This window comes from Schistocerca serialis, chromosome 1 (genome assembly GCF_023864345.2).
Source record: "Schistocerca serialis cubense isolate TAMUIC-IGC-003099 chromosome 1, iqSchSeri2.2, whole genome shotgun sequence".
Classification (NCBI taxonomy): domain Eukaryota; kingdom Metazoa; phylum Arthropoda; class Insecta; order Orthoptera; family Acrididae; genus Schistocerca; species Schistocerca serialis.
The window spans coordinates 908,266,493-908,286,895 of NC_064638.1; the positions used below are offsets into that span (position 1 = coordinate 908,266,493).

The following is a 20,403-nucleotide window of genomic DNA, read 5'->3' on the forward strand; positions in this document are numbered from 1 at the left end:
TACAGCAATACATGGTCCTGAATGTACATATCAGCTACTTCAACAAGGCTATGACTTCCTAAAATCATGCCCTGAAATAATGTTCTTGCTGTTCAACATTTTGCCCACATTACCTAGAATACCATTTTGTCGCCCTCACAATCCCCGCAACATCTTCGTCAGTCTGCACCCATTTCCCTACCCTATGGTTCCTACCCTGTGACTGTCCCTGCTGTAAGACTTGCTCTCTGCATCCTCCTACCACCACCTATACCAGCCCTGTAACAGCAAAGCATATACTATCAAAGGGAGAGTCCCTTTAAAATGAGACACCTTGAACCAGCTGCTATGTAGCCACTGTTTGGACTCTACATTGGTATAATTATCGCCAAGTTGTCAGTTAGGACAAATAGTCATAAACAGAGGGTGTATACTGGCAGCACACAATATCCTGCTGCAGAGCATGCTCTACAACTTGACAGTCATAACCTCTGTGCCTGTTCCGCCATACATGCCATCTGAATTCCTGACGCCCAGCACCAATTCCTCAGAACTCCGCATGTGGTAACTGGCTTTACAACATGTTCTTGGTTCTCACCAACCACCTGGACTAAATTTAAGTTAATTCTTTGGTCTAAGCATCACTTTTCAGCAACTTATGTTTTCTATATCTCTGGCTGCAAAGGCCAGACTGTAGCAATGTGTGTATGTTGTTATTCTGGCTGAAAGCTTTGTTTGAGTCTTTTCGTTGTGCCTATATGCGTCTCAGCATCTCCTCTATATGGTACGTGGCAACTATGCTTTTAATAATGTTGTCATTATTCCATCTTGGATTTTCAACTGTTTAAGTTTTCCATACCTCTTATTTTTTGACCTGTCTATCCCCTGCTCCTGTACACCCTGCCCCCCCCCCCCCCCCCCCTACACCCACTTAACATGTGTAATGTACTTGGCTGTCCACTTGGTCAGTAATCTCTGTCTTGCTTTTTACACTATCTTCCACCTTTTTACACTATCTATAAGTCCTTGGACTTTCAAAACTCATCTGGTGTTGTAGTCACCAATAACGAGTCTTTCCATCTCATCCCGTCTGGTAAGTCTCTCTCACCCGGGGTTCTGGCTGACTTTTCTGGAACTCTTCCCATTTCATAAACCTTGCCAGTCCTTTTCCTGCATCCCTCTTCCTTTCTTTTCCACCATTCTTCCAGAAGTAGCCACTGGCTCAAAATGCCGCACTTTTCCATAACTTTTATATGCATTTCTCCTGTGGCCACTTGCTGAGCAGATTTATTACCCATCCAATTACATGATATCGTTATTTAAATTTGTTTACAGCATAAACTATGTTCTGTTCACTTTTTTAACCCCTTGTGTCAAAATCATACGGTACGAAGTTGCAGCAGTTATGCAGAGACAGAGATGTTCAGGATAGACTTGGCACTGACAGTGGCATCATATTCAGTCTTTGGACTGAAGACCAGAACATGCCAAATCAGCTGTATATGTGGCAATTGAAAACAATTTTTTTCCTCCTCTCCATCCCTAAAGTAAGTGCTAGTACTTTATAAAGATTAACATAGCAAAAACATAAAACCAGACTGTTTTGCTCAGAACAATTACTAGTTGTAACAGCTAAAAGCAATTTGGAATTTGCTCATGCGCTCAAAATCAACCACTTGTCTCAAGTAAGAGAAATTCCCATCGCTTTCAATATCCTACCACAAGCTTTGTATGAGGACTGTGACGTACAAGTTGGCAACCACCAATATTCCAGATGGCAGACATTCAGCTCAGGCTCACCAGTTTCTTTTAAAGGCACCTCTTACCTTTTTTTTGCCATTTATGACTGGGCACAGCATACTGAAACGGCACGCAGCACTTCTTGATGTTAGGGCAGTACCTTGGTTTTAGAAATTTTCCTGATGCAGCAGTTATTTGGATTAGCATTCAAAAATTGTACATGATTTCATATGGCATTTAAAATTTTCTCCACATGTTGAGCAACAATGCAAACTACCCCCTGCATCCACTTCTTGTATACAACCCTCTTCTAGTCATTACTTGCACACAAGTGAGGAATGTATTTCATAGTGATCAGTCTGTCCCATTGAAACTCATGCACATACTGTTTTCTTCGACACTGATGTAATATTATGGCACAAGTCTGCAATACATAACCATGTGCAAAATTTGACGAAGTTTTTGAGACTTTTTAGAGGGTCCAGCATACTGACATTAATAGAGAGGTGTATTTTTAATATGACAAGTGGTAAGTTCATGCAATGAATGAAAATATTTAAAAAATATCAAAATTTATAATTTTCCCTTCAGCATACATTTTCACAATTTCTCACCCAGTCAACATGTGACTGATTATGGTACCCTGTACAAACCACACAGTAACTTGGAGAAGATTCACAGTAGTTGGAATTTCAAATCTAAGCAATTTTTGTACTGCTTCTGCCCATTTTTTCCTCATGTTTGAAAGTATCATTCTTATCTTTAGTGTAACATTTGGTTTAGAAGTTATATTTTGAAGTGGCATGGCTCTGCCCTCACTAACTCTACTGTAACTTTACAGCAGGGTAATGGTAGATTTTTCCCTTGGAACTTGGGATTTCTGAACAGTTTAATGACATGGCCACAATTTTATTTGACTTAGTGGCTCCTCTATTTGTCCTGTTTTTCCCTACCAAAGCTAAGAGGGCAAAAACCTGAAGCTCTCAAAATCCACTTCCACTACAGACTATTGCAATAAATGACACTGAACTGCACCAATCCTTTGTGTCAAACACATAATAATGAGTTGGTTGTTGTGTGTTCTAGATAATTACTGTAAGATGAGCCCTGGATTTGCATCTCAAGGGTATTAAGGTTCGAAATTGGCATTAAAACAAGTTCACAATTTTAAGATAATCTGCACTAACAATCTCTCAGGATGCATCCATATTTGGTAACTTTTTTCTAATAGTCTGAAGAGAACATTAGCTCTTTTCCTTTTTTATAAGAGCTATGATGGTGAACAATGTTAAACATTCCCAGGATGCTGGCCCATTTAAACAGTTAATGCTGCCACCTGAAATTAAGAAGAAATCGACAAATGTAAATTCATCTCAGTGTAAGTAAATTCAAAAGGAATTACAAAATCGTATACTTCCAGTGGACAATTTCCGGACTAAATACACTAAAGACAATGACAAGCATACAAAATCCAGATTGCATGAAAGACAACAGCATCTCTTTGAAAACAGCAGCACGCAAACTGCAGTAACTTGGTAATGATAAAGTGCACTAATGAATATATGTATTGTTAATCAGTTGTCAAAATACCAAGTTCTTAAAAAAGTATTTGTCCTGAAAACATTATACCAGTGAGTTGTGTTCCTCCAAAATACTGTGTAACTCATTAGTAAATGAAACTAAGCCTAGGCATACGGACTTAGAGGAACACAGTGACCATCCTGTGAAAACCATGTTTTCTTTATTATACATTTCATGAAAAAAGTATTATTCATTTTTAAATTATGTATAGCTGCATACTGAGCACTATTTACTTCTGCATTTCATTGATGAGTAGAATCTTTTTATACATTATGGAGTTCTTTGAGAAGTTTGGTATTTTATTTAGTGAGTCTTCTCGAAATTTAATCCCTTCCATCTAACAGTTTTCAAATGTTTCATTAGTTGCTTCAATAAAAGCACTGGTACAACATTTTATCCTTGTCCAGTTTCAACAGCAAAATTTCAACACTGTGTGCAGAAGATCATTTATGTACTCCACTGGTCATCAAAGTTCTAACAGGAAGGATAGAAAACGAGGAAAATCTTTCTTACTGTGCAGTAACAGTACATTAGGAAGATTCCACAATTAAAACTTTTCAGATGGTTTTGGAGTGTACAGGGTGAGAAATTTAGTACTTAGAGCTTCCACCTATGGCAGCAACAGTAGCTCTAACCAAGCTGGGTATTCAGTCAAGTTAGCTTGTATGACAGATACTGGTATGTCATCTACATTTACGTCCATACTCCGCAAGGCACCTGACGGTGTGTGGCGGAGGGTACCTGGAGTACCTCTATCGGTTCTTCGTTCTATTCCAGTCTCATATCGTTCGTGGAAAGAAAGATTGTCGGTATGCCTCTGTGTGGGCTCTAATCCCTCTCATTTTATCCTCATGGTCTCTTCGTGAGATATATGTAGGAGGGAGCACTCCTTGGTGAAGGTATGTTCTCGAAACTTCAACAAAAGCCCGTACCGAGCTACTGAGCTTCTCTCTTGCAGAGTCTACCACTGGAGTTTATCTATCATCTCCGTAACGCTTTCACAATGACTAAAGGATCATGTAACGAAGTGCGCTGCTCTCCGTTGGATCTTCTCTAGCTCTTCTATCAACCCTATCTGGTATGGACCCCACACCGGTGCGCAGTATTGAAACAGTGGGCGAACAAGTGTACTGTAACCTACTTCTTTTGTTTTCGGACTGCATTTCCTTAGGATTCTTCCAATGAATCTCAGTCTGGCATCTGCTTTACCGACGATTAATTTTATATGGTCATTCCATTTTAAATGCCTACTCCCAGATAATTAATGGAATTTACTGCTTCCAGTTGATGACCTGCTATATTGTAGCTAAATGATAAAGGATCTATCTTTCTTTGTATTTGCAGCACATTACACTTGTCTACATTGAGATTCAATCGCCATTCCCTGCACCACACGTCAATTCGTTGCAGATCCTCCTGCATTTCAGTACATTTTCCATTGTTACAACCTCTCGATATACTACAGCATAATGCACAAAAAGCCTCAGTGAACTTCCGATGTTATCCACATGGTCATTTTTATATATACTGTAAATAGCAGCGGTCCTACGACATTCCCCTGTGGCACACCAGCAATCACTCTTACTTTGAAAGACTTCTCTACATTGAGAATGACATGCTGCGTTCTGTTATCTAGGAACTCTCCAATCCAATCACACAATTGGTCTGATAGTCCATATGCTCTTACTCTGTTCATTAAACGACTGTGGGGTACTGTACGAAATGCCTTGTGGAAGTCAAGAAACACGGCATCTACCTGGGAACCCGTGTCTATGGCCCTCCGAGTCTCGTGGATGAATAGCGCGAGCTGGGTTTCACAGGATCGTCTTTTTCGAAACCCATGCTGATTCCTACAGAGTAGATTTCTAGTCTCCAGAAAAGTCATTATACTCAAACATAATATCTGTTTCAAAATTCTACAACTGATCGATGTTAGACATCTAGGTCTATAGTTCTGCACATCTGTTTGACATCCCTTCTTGAAAATGGGGTTGACCTGTGCCCTTTTCCAATCTTTTGGAACGCTACGCTCTTCTAGAGACCTACGATACACCGCTGCAAGAAGGGGGGCAAGTTCCTTCGCGAACTCTGTGTAAAATCGAACTGATATCCCATCAGGTCCAACGGCCTTTCCTGTTTTGAGCGATTTTAACTGTTTTTCTATCCCTCTGTCATCTATTTTGGTATCTACCATTTTGTCATCTGTGCAACAATCTAGAGAAGGAACTACAGTGCAGTCTTCCTTTGTGAAACAGCTTTGGAAAAAGACGTTTACTATTTTGGCCTTTAGTCTGTCATCCTCTGTTTCAGTAAAATTTTGGTCACAGAGTGTCTGCACATTTTGTTTTGATCCACCTACTGCTTTGACATAAGACCAAAATTTCTTAGGATTTTCTGCCAAGTCAGTACATAGAATTTTACTTTTGAATTCATTGAGCACCTCTCGCATAGCCCTCCTCACACTGCATTTCGCTTTGTGTAATTTTTGTTTGTCTGCAATGCTTTGGCTATGTTTATGTTTGCTGTGAAGTTCCCTTTGCTTCCAGAGCAGTTTTCTAACTCGGTTGTTGTACCATGGTGGCTCTTTTCCATCTCTTACAATCTTGCTTGGCACATACTCATCTAATGCATATTGTACGATGGTTTTGAAATTTTTCCACTGATCCTCAACACTATCTGTACTTGAGACAAAACTTTTGTGTTGAGCCATCAAGTACTCTGAAATCTGCTTTTTGTCACTTTTGCTAAACAGAAAAATCTTCCTACCTTTCTTAATATTTCTATTTACGGCTGAAATCAATGATGCAGTAATTGCTTTATGATCACTGATTCCCTGTTCTGCCTTAACTGTTTTAAATAGTTCGGGTCTGTTAGTCACCAGAAAGTCTAATATGTTATCACCATGAGTTTAACTGCTCAAGGTAGTTCTCAGATAATGCACTTTAAAAAATTTCACTCGATTCTTTGTCCCTGCCACCCGTTATAAACGTTTGAGTCTTCCAGTCTATATCTGGTAAATTAAAATCTCCACCCAGAACTATAACATGGTCGAGAAATCTACTCAAAATATTTTCCAAATCTTCCTTCAGGTGCTCTGCCACAACAGCTGCTGAGCCAGGGGGCCTATAGAGACATCCAATTACCATATTCGAGCCTGCTTTAACTGTGACCTCCACCCAAATTATTTCACATTTCAGATCTCCGTCAATTTTCTTCGATACTATTGCACTCTTTATCGCTATAACCATGCCTCCCTCTTCACTGTCCAGCCTGTCTCTGCGGTACACATTCCAGTCTGAGTTTAGAATTTCATTACTGTTTGCATCTGGTTTCAGCCAACTTACCGTCCGTAGTACTACGTGGGCATTGTGACTATTTATTAATGAGAGCAGTTCTGGGACCTTTCTATAGTCACTCCTGCAGTTTACTATTACCACATTAATTCCCTGTTGCATTTTGCCTACTGCTACCTTGTCGCGTCTCGGGAGGCATCTTGTCAGGCCTAAGGAGGGAATTCTCGAACCTAAAAAACCCACATGTGCACTCCATACATACTCTGCTACCCTTGTAGCCACTTCCTGCATGTAGTGCATGCCTTGACCTATTCAGAGAGACCTTACATTTCTCATTCAATTGTTTGCCGGAGTTCATCAATCGTATCAGGTTGTGACTCTTGGTGTGTCAGTCTTTTGGCAACACATGACCATATGTTTTCAGTACGGTAAGAGATCTAGAGAAAATGCTGGCGAAGGCATGAGTCCATACTGAGAGAGCTCAGGTCAGTTTCAGCAATGTCCCACCTTATCTCATTGGAAGGTGATATCATGGACAGAGAGAGAGAGAGAGAGAGAGAGAGAGAGAGAGAGAGAGAGAGCGGGGGGAGGGGGGAATACAGTCACTGGCATTAAAACTTCAGACATGTAATGCCTGTTGTCCAGATTACTGGATATGCCAACTAAAGGTGATCCTGTTGTGGTTCCAATGGCACCCCTTACCATCACGCTTGGTGTATGACGATAACAAATTCAGTCTGGCAACTTTCATTGCCCGCAGTGTATCCAGTCATCTATTGCAATGCTGTACACAGAACTGGGACTCTCGAGAAACGACACTGTCGTAATACTTGTGTCCGGCATTGTCAGTGCGCTTCTCTAACCAACACGATGAAGTGCAGTCTTGACAGGGCATTATCCTGCTAGAGCTGAATCCTGACATGAGATTTCTGAATCACAGGTGACCTGTATAACATTTCTTTATACACAGAATATATCATATGCTAAAGAAATGCACAAAATGTAGATGGTGTCTGTGGTGTCACCGCCAGACACCACACTTGCTAGGTGGTAGCCTTTAAATCGGCCGCGGTCCGTTAGTATACGTCGGACCCGCGTGTTGCCACTATCAGTGATTGCAGACCGAGCACCACCACACGGCAGGTCTAGAGAGACTTCCTAGCACTCGCCCAGTTGTACAGCCGACTGACAAATTACGCTCTCATTTGCCGAGACAGTAGTTAGCATAGCCTTCAGCTACATCATTTGCTACGACCTAGCAAGGCGCCATTACCAGTTACTATTGATGCTGTAAAACATGTACCTTCAAGAGCGATGTTCACCAATTATGGATTAAAGTTAAGCATTCCAGCAGCTACGTACGTTTTTTGTTAGTCTCATTTCCTTGACCTGTTCCAGACCTCACGCCAGCCTGCGTGAGCTAAAACGCGTGCCTTTTGGCTTCCTCTCATAGTGGGTTGGCTGTCTTGCCAATCCACAACATTTGGCGACGAGGCCAATTCGCGTTTGTATCAATATTGCCCTGATTTACTTGTGTAATGGCTTCGCCACCATCTCCAGATGTACTGTCTGAATTTTATCGCTTACAGAATCAGCAGACGCAGGCCTTACTGGATGCCCTTGGACAGCTCGTCCAGGGTCAAGATGTAATGCAAAACAATGCGGCAGCAGCCGCTCCACCGCTCACGCAGCCACCACACACAGTTGCACCAACTTTTCGTCCTTTTGATGCTGCACTGGAAAGCTGGACGGAGTGGTCATGCCAATTTGGATTCCATCTCGCCGCCTACAGAGTTCAAGGTACCGAGCGGCAGCCTTTCTTATCTTCCATCGGGGTGACCACGTACCGTGTGATAGTGAAATTATTTCCCCGACGCGACGTAGCAACTCTGTCCTACAAAGAAATTTTGCCTGCATTAGATGCATATTTCAAAGAATCAGTCAATGTAGTTGCGAAAAGGTATACCTTCTTTCGTACAAAACGTACGGCGGGTCATACTAATCGGGAGTGGATTGCAACTTTGCAAGGCCTTACTAGGGATTGTGCTTTTGAGTGTCAATGTGGACTCCCTTATTCAGATACTATGGTACGTGATGCAATTGCACAGAACGTTTCTGATTTTCATATAAGGGAACAGATTTTGAAACTCATTAATCCCTCCCTTCAATAAGTGATGGACACACTTGACTTTGCTCAGGAATCATTTGAAACTTCACCAGCCGTGTGTCACATTAACCGGCCCGCCGGGCGCGCTGCACGGAACAGTAAACAGCCCTCGCGCCCGTCCACGCAGCTGCCACTAGGCTCTCAGCCACGTGTGCCGCGCAGGCAAGCAAATGCAGTGCTAAAATCATGCCCGCGGTGTGCTACTAGACATTCGCGTGAGAATTGCCCATCACGCCAGGCTATTTGCTTTTTCTGTAATAAAAAAGGACATGTTCAGAGTGTTTGCCAGAAAAAGCTCAGATCGGACACTCACAACCATTCCAGGCCCTTTGCTTCACGCCGGAATCGGAATCGAACCAAGGATACTCCGGCTCGTGAAACTTCGCCCATGGAAATTCATGTAGTTCATTCCACTCCGCCCAGTGCCACTCTCTCTAACAGTGACTGTGTTCGTCCCACAAATAGTGTGCGTCGACGTCGCCGGAAATCACGTCAAGTCGCAAGTGATTATGTACCAGTGTCAGCTCACATTGCACGAGACAGTCGCTCTTGTCGTCAGCAGGACAATAAACTTTTTGTAGACTTGGACATTAACAGCAAAGTGATACCATTCCAACTCGATACCGGAGCTGCAGTTTCACTGATCAATCACGACACGTACAAACAGCTAGGCACACCTCCGTTGCGTGCCGCAAATGTTAAGTAGTTACTCAGGACAAGCGATCCCTGTGTTAGGACAGTGTAGCCTTTTTGCAACATACAAGGGACAAACAAAACTTGTGTCATTGTACGTCCTTCGTTCTTCTTCTGCAGTGAACTTGTTTGGTTTCGATTTGTTTCAGTTGTTCTAACTCGTCTATAGTGAATCAGGTCCTATCAGTGAACCAGACTGTGCCTTCAGACAGTGTTTCTCGTCTCTGTGAGGAATTTGCGGACATTTTTGCACCGGGCCTCGGTTGCGCTAAGAACTATAAAGCACATTTGGAACTGAAAGTAAACGCGCAACCGAAATTTTTCAGAGCGCACAATGTTCCCCACGCATTGCGTGATGAGGTCGCAAAAACATTACACGATTTGGAATCACAAGGTGTAATTGAACGTGTGCAGGCTTCTCTCTGGGCATCACCCTTAGTAATTTTGCAAAAACCTTCTGGAAAATTGAGACTTTGTGTGGACTTCAAGGCAACAGTGAATCCACAACTAGTGACTGCAACTTTTCCTTTACCCCGCCCAGAAGATCTTTTTGACAAACTGTGCTCGGGTAAATATTTTTCGAAGTTGGACCTAGCAGATGCGTACTTGCAAATACCGGTGGACGAAGAATCCCAGCGCATTTTGGTGGTTAACACGCATCTTGGTTTGTATCGCTTCAAACGACTGCCATTCGGGTGTGCATCCGCCCCTGCATTGTTTCAGCAATATCTGCAAACTGTTTGTGTGCGTCGGTCCCTACTGCAGCAAACTATCTGGACGATATTGTGATCTCCGGAAAGACGGAAGAGAACATTTAGCCAGTCTCAGAACATTATTTCAGGTCTTGCGACAAAATGGTCTTCGCTTGCGGAAGGACAAATGTGTTTTTTGCTCGTGACTTACCCTATCTGGGACATATACTCAATGCCCAAGGCATACATCCCAGTCCAGAGCACCTCCGTGCCAGACAAGAATTGCCTTCGCCGCAGAATTTGAAGCAGCTACAGAGTGTGCTGGGAAAAATTAATTATTATCATCACTATGTGCACCACGCCTCTTCCATTTCAGCTCCACTTCATCGCTTACGCCGTAAAGGTGTTCCGTTCGTCTGGACGACAGAATGCGAACGCGCCTTTCACCAGTTGAAATCAGCATTGCTTTCCAATACTTGCCTTACGCCATTCGATCCCCAAAAACCCCTTTTGTTGATGGTGGATGCATCGGATTTCGGGATCGGTACTGTGCTTGGGCACAAAGATGGATCGCATGATCCCCCTATTGCCTTTGCGTCCAAATTGCTCTCGTCTGCGCAAAGAAATTATTCACATATCAAGAAAGAAGCATTGGCTCTCATCTTTGGTGTTACAAAGTTTCATGATTTCTTGTATGGTCGTCACTTTACCATCGTCACAGACCACAAACCTTTGACATCGCTTTTTCATCCGACCAAGCCTGTACCTCCACGTACAGCGCAGAAATTCATTCGCTGGTCTATTTTCCTCTGGCAGTACCGCTACGATGCCTTGTATCGGCCCACTGCTCAGCATGGAAACGCCGATGCGTTGTCCCGTTTGCCTGTTGCTGAGGATAGAGAATTCGATACTTCCGAACTTGCTTGCATGTTCATTGATGCGGAAACCGATGACGTGGTCGAATCGTTTCTGATTGATTTTCGTCGTGTAGCTACAGCCACAGCTGCCGACCCTGTCCTTGCTACCGTTCTGCGTTTTGTTGCCACGCAATGGCCCTTGTCAAAGTCACGGATCGAGGATCCGTTGGTTCGCCGATTTTTTGCTCACAAGGAGAAACTTTTTGTACGACGTGGTGTTTTGCTGTTGCGTTCTGATAATGATCAGTCCAGGGTCGTGGTCCCACGTTTGTTACAGTCCTCTGTCTTACGGCTTCTCCACCAAGGACATTGGGGTATAGTGAGAACGAAACAACTTGCTCGTCAGCACTGTACTTGGTTCGGAATCGATGCTGCGATTACGCATATGTGCTCTTCTTGCATGGCGTGTGCCGAACAACAATCCGCACCACCGCGGAAATTCTTTGCATGGCCAAAATCCACTTCCCCTTGGCAACGCTTACACATCGATTTTGCTGGTCCATTCTGGAATGCTCGATGGTTGGTTGTGGTAGATTCATTCAGTAATTTTCCTTTTGTTGTCCAGAAGTCTTCCACAACATCATCTGCCACCATCCAAGCGTTATCTGCTATCTTTTGCATTGAAGGTCTTCCGCAGACTATTGTTTCCGACAATGGCCCGCAATTCATGTCCGCAGAATTTCAGTCATTCTGCAAGGCCAATGGTATTCAACATCTGACATCCGCGCCGTTTTCGCCTCAGTCAAACGGTGCCGCTGAACGATTGGTCCGGACTTTCAAGTCACAGATGTTGAAGTTAAAAGAGTCGCATTCTCAGGAGGACGCGTTATTGCGTTTTTTGTCCTGGTATCGCTCTCAGCCCCGAGATGGTCGCTCGCCGACTGAGTTGCTCCATGGTCGCCCTCATCGAACCTTGATGTCTTTGCTACATCCACCGCATCAGGTTCCTGTGCAGTGGCAGACACCTGCTTTTGCGCCAGGTGACGTTGTCTACTATCGCAACTATCGAGGTTCACGGCGTTGGCTCACAGGACGCATTCTTCGCTGCCTCGGCCGCGCTATGTATCTGGTTTTGGGGGCCTCTGGTGAGGTGCGTCGGCATCTCAATCAGCTGCGCCTCTGTCGTCGCACGGGATCTGCCGCTCCCCGTCTGCTTTCAGCGACGGTGCCGTCCGGTCAGCGCCCTGTGGACCCATCTACTGGCTCGCCTCAGCCCCAGGTGTTACCGACGCTGCCTTCCATTTTTCCCCATGGCGATGCGACGCCGCCTGTTCTCCCGCCGGCGACGCCCGCAGTGGACGCGTCGCTGCAACCGTCGGGCGCCTCCCTGGGTCACGCGCCGCCGATCACTTCCCGTGACCAGTTGTCCTCCGACATGAACCGCTTGCCCGCTCCGGACCATATGGCGTCTTCGCCCGTCGGGTGCCCCGGCCCGATGGAGGTCGACCCTTTGGCCCCTCCTGTCTCTCTGCGGGCGCATACAAAGCATGTTGACGTGCACCCTGGAGCAGGTTTTCAGGCGTTTCCTAGCTCCCCTCAGTCCGAATGGCAGGGTGCAGGTGGCACAGCCTCGCCTGTTGTTAGGCTCCCCACCTCGTCGCATACGTCAACATGGGGTCCTTCCCCCGGCGGGCAGAAGCCTTATGCCACAACCGTCCGCCGATTTACGGGGGAGGAATGTGGTGTCACCGCCAGACACCACACTTGCTAGGTGGTAGCCTTTAAATCGGCCGCGGTCCGTTAGTATACGTCGGACCCGCGTGTCACCACTATCAGTGATTGCAGACCGAACGCCGCCACACGGCAGGTCTAGACAGACTTCCTAGCACTCGCCCAGTTGTACAGCCGACTTTGCTAGCGATGGTTCACTGACAAATTACGCTCTCATTTGCTGAGACGATAGTTAGCATAGCCTTCAGCTACGTCGTTTGCTACGACCTAGCAAGGCGCCATTACCAGTTACTATTGATGCTGTAAAACATGTACCGTCAAGAGCGATGTTCACCAATTATGGATTAAAGTTAAGTATTCCAGCAGCTACGTACGTTTTTTGTTTGTCTCACTTCCTTGACCTGTTCCAGACCTCACGCCAGCCTGCGTGAGCTAAAATGCGTGCCTTTCGGCTTCCTCTCATAGTGGGTTGGCTGTCTTACCAATCCACAACAGTGTCACTCCCACCTACTTTGTGTGATTGTGCTGAAATGCTAGTCCCTTGCATAACCAAGCATGTAGTACACTTCATGCCAATTTGATATTTGTTGCATGCCACTTTCATGGTGTTGCAATTTTGATGGCCAGTGGTGTGTATCAGTAATAACACAGTACCCAAGTCTACTTGTTCTTCACATTCTGAGTGCATACTGTTTGGGGTGGACATGATCCGATACCCACTGTTTGTTTAATGAAGGTAAGGTAAAAACAATGAAGCTGCTGTGTCTGTCTGCACAATGAAAATCCTTAAAAAAGTAACTGAATGAAACTTCCTGGCAGATTAAAACTGTGTGCCCGACCAAGACTCGAACTTGGGACCTTTGCCTTTCGCGGGCAAGTGCTCTACCAACTGAGCTACCCAAGCATGACTCTCGCCCTGTCCTCGCAGCTTTACTTCTGCCAGTATCTCGTCTCCTACTTTCCAAACTTTACAGGAGCTCTCCTGCGAACTTGCTCGCGAAAGGCAAAGGTCCCAAGTTCGAGTCTCGGTCCGGCACACAGTTTTAATCTGCCAGGAAGTTTCATATCAGTGCACACTCCGCTGCAGAGTGAAAATCTCATTCAAGTATCTGAATGTTCCCAATAGTGGCAATTTAGTGACTATAATGAATTTTCTGTTGAGATACATTATTGAGTTAACAGTTCTTGTTTGAAATACAAACTGTTTTCAAGTATTCTTTTCAGTACTAAGTGATTATAAAGTATCAAATAATGTTCATGTTGGAAAACAGCCACATCAAACCCAGTTGTAATAATTGCACAGCTTTTTATACGTGTACTCACCAGGGTAAATGGCCACCACAAAACTGGCCTAAAGCTAAGTGGTCCATCCTGTAACACAACAGTAACTGAACAAAACATGCTTGATTTTAACGGCTGCTTCACAACCCGGAAATGGGCCTCAACCTACAGTAATCTACTGTCACCACACACCCCACGCAACAGTTTCTGCACCCTCTGTCCTAACACCACCTCCCAATTCTTGTCCCCTCATCCTCATTGTGCACTGCTCTTTGCCAATGCTTCCACCTGTCTTTTTCCCTTTCTCTATTCCTCACTTTTTCCTCTTCCCACCCCCCTGACACTAAGCCTGGCAGCCTCCCCCTCCCCCCTCCCCCCCCCCCCCCACACACACACACACACACACATCCTGCTATCCCTAACCCTCCCCGACCCTATCCAGATTGTTACTTTTGTTTAACATGACAGTTGCATCCTGGCTGCAGCGGCTTGAGTTGTGTTGCTTTTGTGTGTGTGTGTGTGTGTGTGTGTGTGTGTGTGTGTGTTTCCTTTTCTGAAGGAGGTTTTGGCCGAAAGCTCCTGTCTGCCATTCAAACATGGCATTTTCACAGTGAATAGCAATTTAATACTGATGTTTATAAAGTATGATGATTTCACTTTTTTTATAATGCTGGCAATAATTCCCTACTACTGTTTTCTCTCCTTTTTGTGAAGTGGCTTTACAATCTTGTATGCAAGTTTGTTTATGATACTATAACTATGAAAAAATTTGTTACTTAAGCTCTTATCATTTAGTATTTTACAAAATGCAGTCAAACAACATTAATATTTTACTAGTGGTTCTACCATAACCTCTTAACAGGACGGGCTCTCTGACCCTAGGTTCACAGTGACCTGCCACTCCTTTCTAACATACTCTCAACCTATTCTTTTCCTCCCTGAGGAAGGAACTAATAGTTCCGAAAGCTAGGGTTAGTGTCTTCTCTTTTAGATGTGTGTGGTAGTAGACAAATTTAGCCTCCCCTACAGTAGGAAGCTGAGAAGAATGCCTACAGAAGGTGACATGGAGAGCAGTGAGAAAGTCTCTTCCTGAACTCCCTTCCACCCTGTGGCTGACTTCAGTATGCAATATTGGCTGTGCAAAAAATATAGCTTTGCCATATAGACTTCGCTTTCAGCCTTTTTGCACTCCATTGTTCACCTTTTATGGTCTCACTATTTCCTTTGTTTTTTCTTTAAAGCACGATTGCCAAAGGGAGAAATTCTAGAAAAATATGCATGCAGACATCACATCCACCTGAAAAGGAATGAACAGGTGAAAAATGAATTGACCATATTTTAACTGAATAATAACATACATTTATTGGGACAAAAAGCACATTTCTGTAATGGCATGCCCAGTGGCAGTATTGTTACTATGTGCATACAAATGCAGAACTCGACAGATAATTCAAAAGTATCAGTGCACTGAAGAGAGGCTAGACAATTTATGTCATTTATAACGTTGACATAACTGTATTAATGAAAATGTTTTAGAACAGTGTATACTATTCTGTCTAGGCCACATCTTCCCACTCGCAGCCACATTCCTACTGTACACATTATTCTCAGCTGTGGACAAAAGGTAAGTATCAACTTGGTATCGACATCTGGACAAGGAAGTTTTACCAAATGTTAATTGTAATTCTGTTCCAGCCATGGTTTCAATTCTTGACACTAACAATAACTGGTTATTTTTTTCTCCTCACATACTTTTAAGTTCTGGAATCAAAGACTTATAGACGGAAAAATGGTCTGACCTACTGACAACTGGGACTAAAATGCTAAAATTTTAAAGAATAAAAACAGTCCACACAATCATTTAAATGCACACTTACAGTTTCAGAATTTTATCCTTGCCTCCACTGACTACTCTTAAACCATCTGGAGACCAATCAACAGCAAACACCTCATCCGCGTGCCCTGGTAAATCAATCTGGAGTTTGCCCGACTTTAGGTTCCAGACTGTAAAGTAAAAGCAGTGCAAGTAAAAATTACAAGATCAGGGAAACATGCAAATTAAAATCAAAACACAATATTGAGAAAAAGAGTTGGCTGGAATTTTTAATGTAAATATGTCCTGCACGTGTTGCACCCTTTAATGCTTATTTTTTAATTATACTACAGGAGAAGGAACTACAACCTTGGCACCATTCTTCATTACATTTACAAGCCTAAGGTTTACCCTGAGCTAACTTTTACAGTTTATATAAGCCAATTTTGATGTTTGTATGCTTCAGTTCCTCTCACAATAGCTTATCTCTTTTTGTACATGAAAGCAAATTCTCCGGGATGAAGGTCACCAGAGAGCAAGTTAAACATCAGAAAGTATCTATGTAGATTTTCAAATGACAAGAGTGCGTCTCTGATGACAACCTGTGAAGAATGTAATAAAATGAAACTGCAAGCAGTCACAGCATCTAATTCTTCTATTTCATTGCAAGCTGCCTTGATCAAGAACAAATGTCACAATAAGAAATTATGAGCTGCTAGATCAGAGTGAAAATAAAGGTATAAAACACACACAGTACCAAAGTGGAACAGAGGACAAAAACAACACAAGAGTAACTCACATTCAAGTCACATTGTAATTGTGAAAACCAAAACACAGAGAAAATCCATCATTTCAACACAAAAATAATTCGTGATAAATTTAATTCAAGTTTTAAATTTTCTTAATTCGATATTGCCAGTTTTTTTCCCCCAATGATGCTTTCTCCATATTTTGTTCCTGACACATTATTTCGGAACACAGATTGCTTTAAAACATTGTATTGGACAGAGACAGAACAAGAAATGATGATTTGAAATCCTGAAGTGCAATCACATGCTAGCCCAGGGCTTGGGAATATGCAGGTATAATGAATTTCTGGCATGTTTGTGCATTTATGGTTATAAACACACTGTCTAGTCACATTAATACATCTGCAATAACCACTCACAGATGATGGAGGGTATATAAAGCGTGTTGGAGAGATGCAGAAACAGAGTGATTTATCTGACGTCAAAAAGGGCATGATCACTGGCTTTCAGGTCAAGAGTGGAAGCATTTTCAAAACAGCTAATGTCTGTAAACTGCTCACATACCGCAGTAGTTATAGTGTACTGCGCATGGCAACATGGTGTTATCCAAAACGGGACTGAGGCGGATGTGAGGCGCACGGGCCATAGATGACAGGGGTGAACGATGACTACAGAGATGTATATATCTGAAGAGACAGACAACTGTTGAGCAACTGACTGCCCAGATGAACCAAGGGGCTACCAACAGTGCCTCCTCAATGACCGTTAAGCAAACTTTGCTGCGCATGGACCTCTGCAGTAGGCACGTGGTTCATGCATCCAAATTATTGCTGTTCATCCGCAACAATATCTGGAATTTCTTTGCCAATACTGCAACTGGAAATGGGCTGAGTGGTGACAGGTGGCCTTTTCAGATGTATCACGTTTTATGCTCCATGAGACAGATGGTTGTTGGTGCGTATGGCATGAAACGTCTGAAAGCAAAAACCCTGCAACCAAAAGAGAGCATTATGGACTGCAGGATGTTTTTGTGGCATATCCTAGGTCACTTGGGAAGACACAATGCATCAACACAAGTATGCATCTATCCTTGAGGACCATGCCCATCCCCACATCAGTTTGTTTTTCCTCAGCACAGTGGTCTCTACTACCAGGGCAATGCATCATGCCACACAGCTCACAGTGTACGTGGTTAAAAAGAGCACCAGAATGAGTTTACCTCACTCCCCTGGCCACTAAACTTCCCATATTTAAACCCAATGCAACATGCCACAGCTCACAGTATATGTGTTTGAAGAGCACCAGGATGAGTTTACTGCACTCCGCTGACCATCAAACTCCCCAGATTTAAACACAATTGAGAATCTGCGAGACCACCTTGGTCACACTTTACTCCCTGGATCTTCAACCAATAGACCCAGCACAGCTTTCCATGGCACTGGAGTCAGCATGGCTCCACATTCCTGTTGGTGCCTTCAAGAACCTCGTCAACAACTCCAAGAAGTATGGCGTAAATATTTTGAAAGAAAAAACTTAATTAATCATGAAAATTTTCCAATTCTGAGCCTGTTAAAAACCTGCATAAAACCAAATTTTGAATCATTTTCTTAAAAGAAAAGTACTTGACTGCACTATATTTTTTTTTTACTTTCGCTAAGAGCTAGAGGGGGGCACCTGGCCCCAGATATGGGCACCCTTGCATGCATCATTGAAAATTATTCTCTCCCATTTTTCCAGATTTTGCTACGTAGTCGTAGATTACATGACTGTTGCACGTAAACAGTCCTGGCCCTAATTTGCTTTAATGTTTCTGAATACAGACATAAAGATACAGAAACAGTAATCCTCTGATACTTATCACTAGCATTGTCATATACGAATGTGTCACAGCATTCATCAACTGCACAAGTGACTTGTCTCTTTTTTGGTCAAAATCATAAAGTGCTGTTTGTACACATTTCCTGCACGAAACTGACTGACTGGCTTTATATGCACCATTTTAGGGGTTAACAACAAGCTTCGTCCTCAGGTCAGCTATAAATTACTATATTATTATTAGCTATTAATGACATTTCCTCTAAACTTTTGGTTGAGGTAAACTTTGTAATTTTGTGGTTTTCTTTTCCACATAATTTCTTGATTATGTCATCTCACTTACCATTCAGAGCACCCAATTTCTTAGATCTGACCTCAGTAATGGAGCACTGACTCTTACAAACAGCTCTAAATGCTAAATGTTTTGAACGATTCATCTTTCACGCTTCCGAGAGTTTCATTTTAGCATATGTTTTGTACTTCATGGAAAACATTCCCCCCCCCCCCCCCCCCAATACAAACCTTATTCATTTTTGACGAATCAAAACTGACTCTGAACACTTCTTAAATTTAGGTGTTTTCTCCCTCCTTAAAATGGTTCAAATGGCTCTGAGCACTATGGGACTTAACATCTGAGGTCATCATTCCCCTAGAACTTAGAACTACTTAAACCTAATTAACCTAAGGACATCACACACATCCATGCCTGAGGCAGGATTCAAACCTGCGACCGTAGCAGTCGCGCAGTTCCGGACTGAAGTGCCAAGAACCACTTGCCCACCATGGTCGGCTTCTTCCTCCTTCATTTAACCAAAAAGTTTAAAGCCTTTTCTTTACTGAAAGCTGTCATTCCACATATTTTCTTTGGGCTTGGTAGTTATTCTATCTTTGTGTTGGACTTCAATTCATCTTCATCTACATCTATACTCTGCAAACCACTGTCAAGAGAATGGCATAGTGTACTTCCCAATGTACCAGTTATTAGGTTTTTTTTCCTTTTCCATTCATTTATGGAGCATGGGAAAAATGATGATTTAAATGCCTCTGTGTGTGCTATAATTAATCTAATCTTATCCTCACAATCCCTATAGGAGCAATATGTAGAGGGTTCCAGTATATTCCTACAACCCTCATTTAAAGACAATTCTTGAAACTTTGTTAATAGACTTTCCCAGGATAGTTTTAGTTTATCTACTACAGTCTACCAGTTCAGTTTCTTCAACATCTCAATGACAATCTCCTGCAGTCAAACAAATCTGTGACTGTTCGTGCTGCCCTTCTCTTTATTATGTTCAATATGCCCTGCTAGCCCAGTTTTGTGCAGTTCCCACACACTTGACCAATATTCTAGGGTGGGTCACATGAGGGATTTGTAAGCAGTCTCCTTTGTAAACTGATTGCATTTCCCTCGTATTCTATCAATAAACCAAAGTCTGCTACCTGCTTTACCTGTGACTGAGCCTATGTGATTGTTGCACTTCATGTCTACTAAATGTTACATCCAAGTATTTGTTTGAGTTTACAGAGTGCGATTGTGTCTCACTAATATTATATTCATAAGATACTATTTTTTTGTTTTGTTTGGAAAGTACCCAATTTTATTTTTTTAAACATTTAAAGCAAGCTGCCAATCACTGCACCACTTTGAAATATTATCAAGGACTGACTGAACTTTTGTACAGCTTCATTTAGGCTGTACTTTGTTGTAGATAACTGCACCATCTGTGAAACATCTGAGATTACTATTAATACTGTCCGCAACACGGGCAGCAAGGGACCCAGCACACGTACCTGGGGTACACCTTAGGTTACTTCTACATCTGTTGATGACTCACCATCCAAGGTAACACTCCATGTACACTCTACCAAGAAACCATCATTCCAGTCACATACTTCGTCTGGTTCCCCATATGATTGAACTTCTGATAATAAGGATAGGTGCATACTGGATCAAATGCTCTTTGTAAATCTAGAAGTACTGCCTCTATCTGACTGCCTTGATCCACAGTTTT

General features: G+C 43.0%; 1 protein-coding gene across 1 annotated transcript in view; it reads right to left on the reverse strand.

Moving 5' to 3' along the window:
• Positions 1-2,274: 2,274 nt before the first annotated feature.
• Positions 2,275-20,403, reverse strand: part of LOC126412049 (notchless protein homolog 1) — an 85,704-nt gene continuing 67,575 nt past the window's right edge. Inside the window, exons 10-11 of the mRNA XM_050081431.1 lie at positions 15,892-16,018; positions 2,275-3,055 (exon numbers count right to left, since the gene is read on the reverse strand). Of these exons, the coding sequence (XP_049937388.1) occupies positions 3,043-3,055; positions 15,892-16,018 (140 nt within the window). The 3' untranslated portion in view covers positions 2,275-3,042. The remainder of the gene's footprint in view (positions 3,056-15,891; positions 16,019-20,403) is intronic.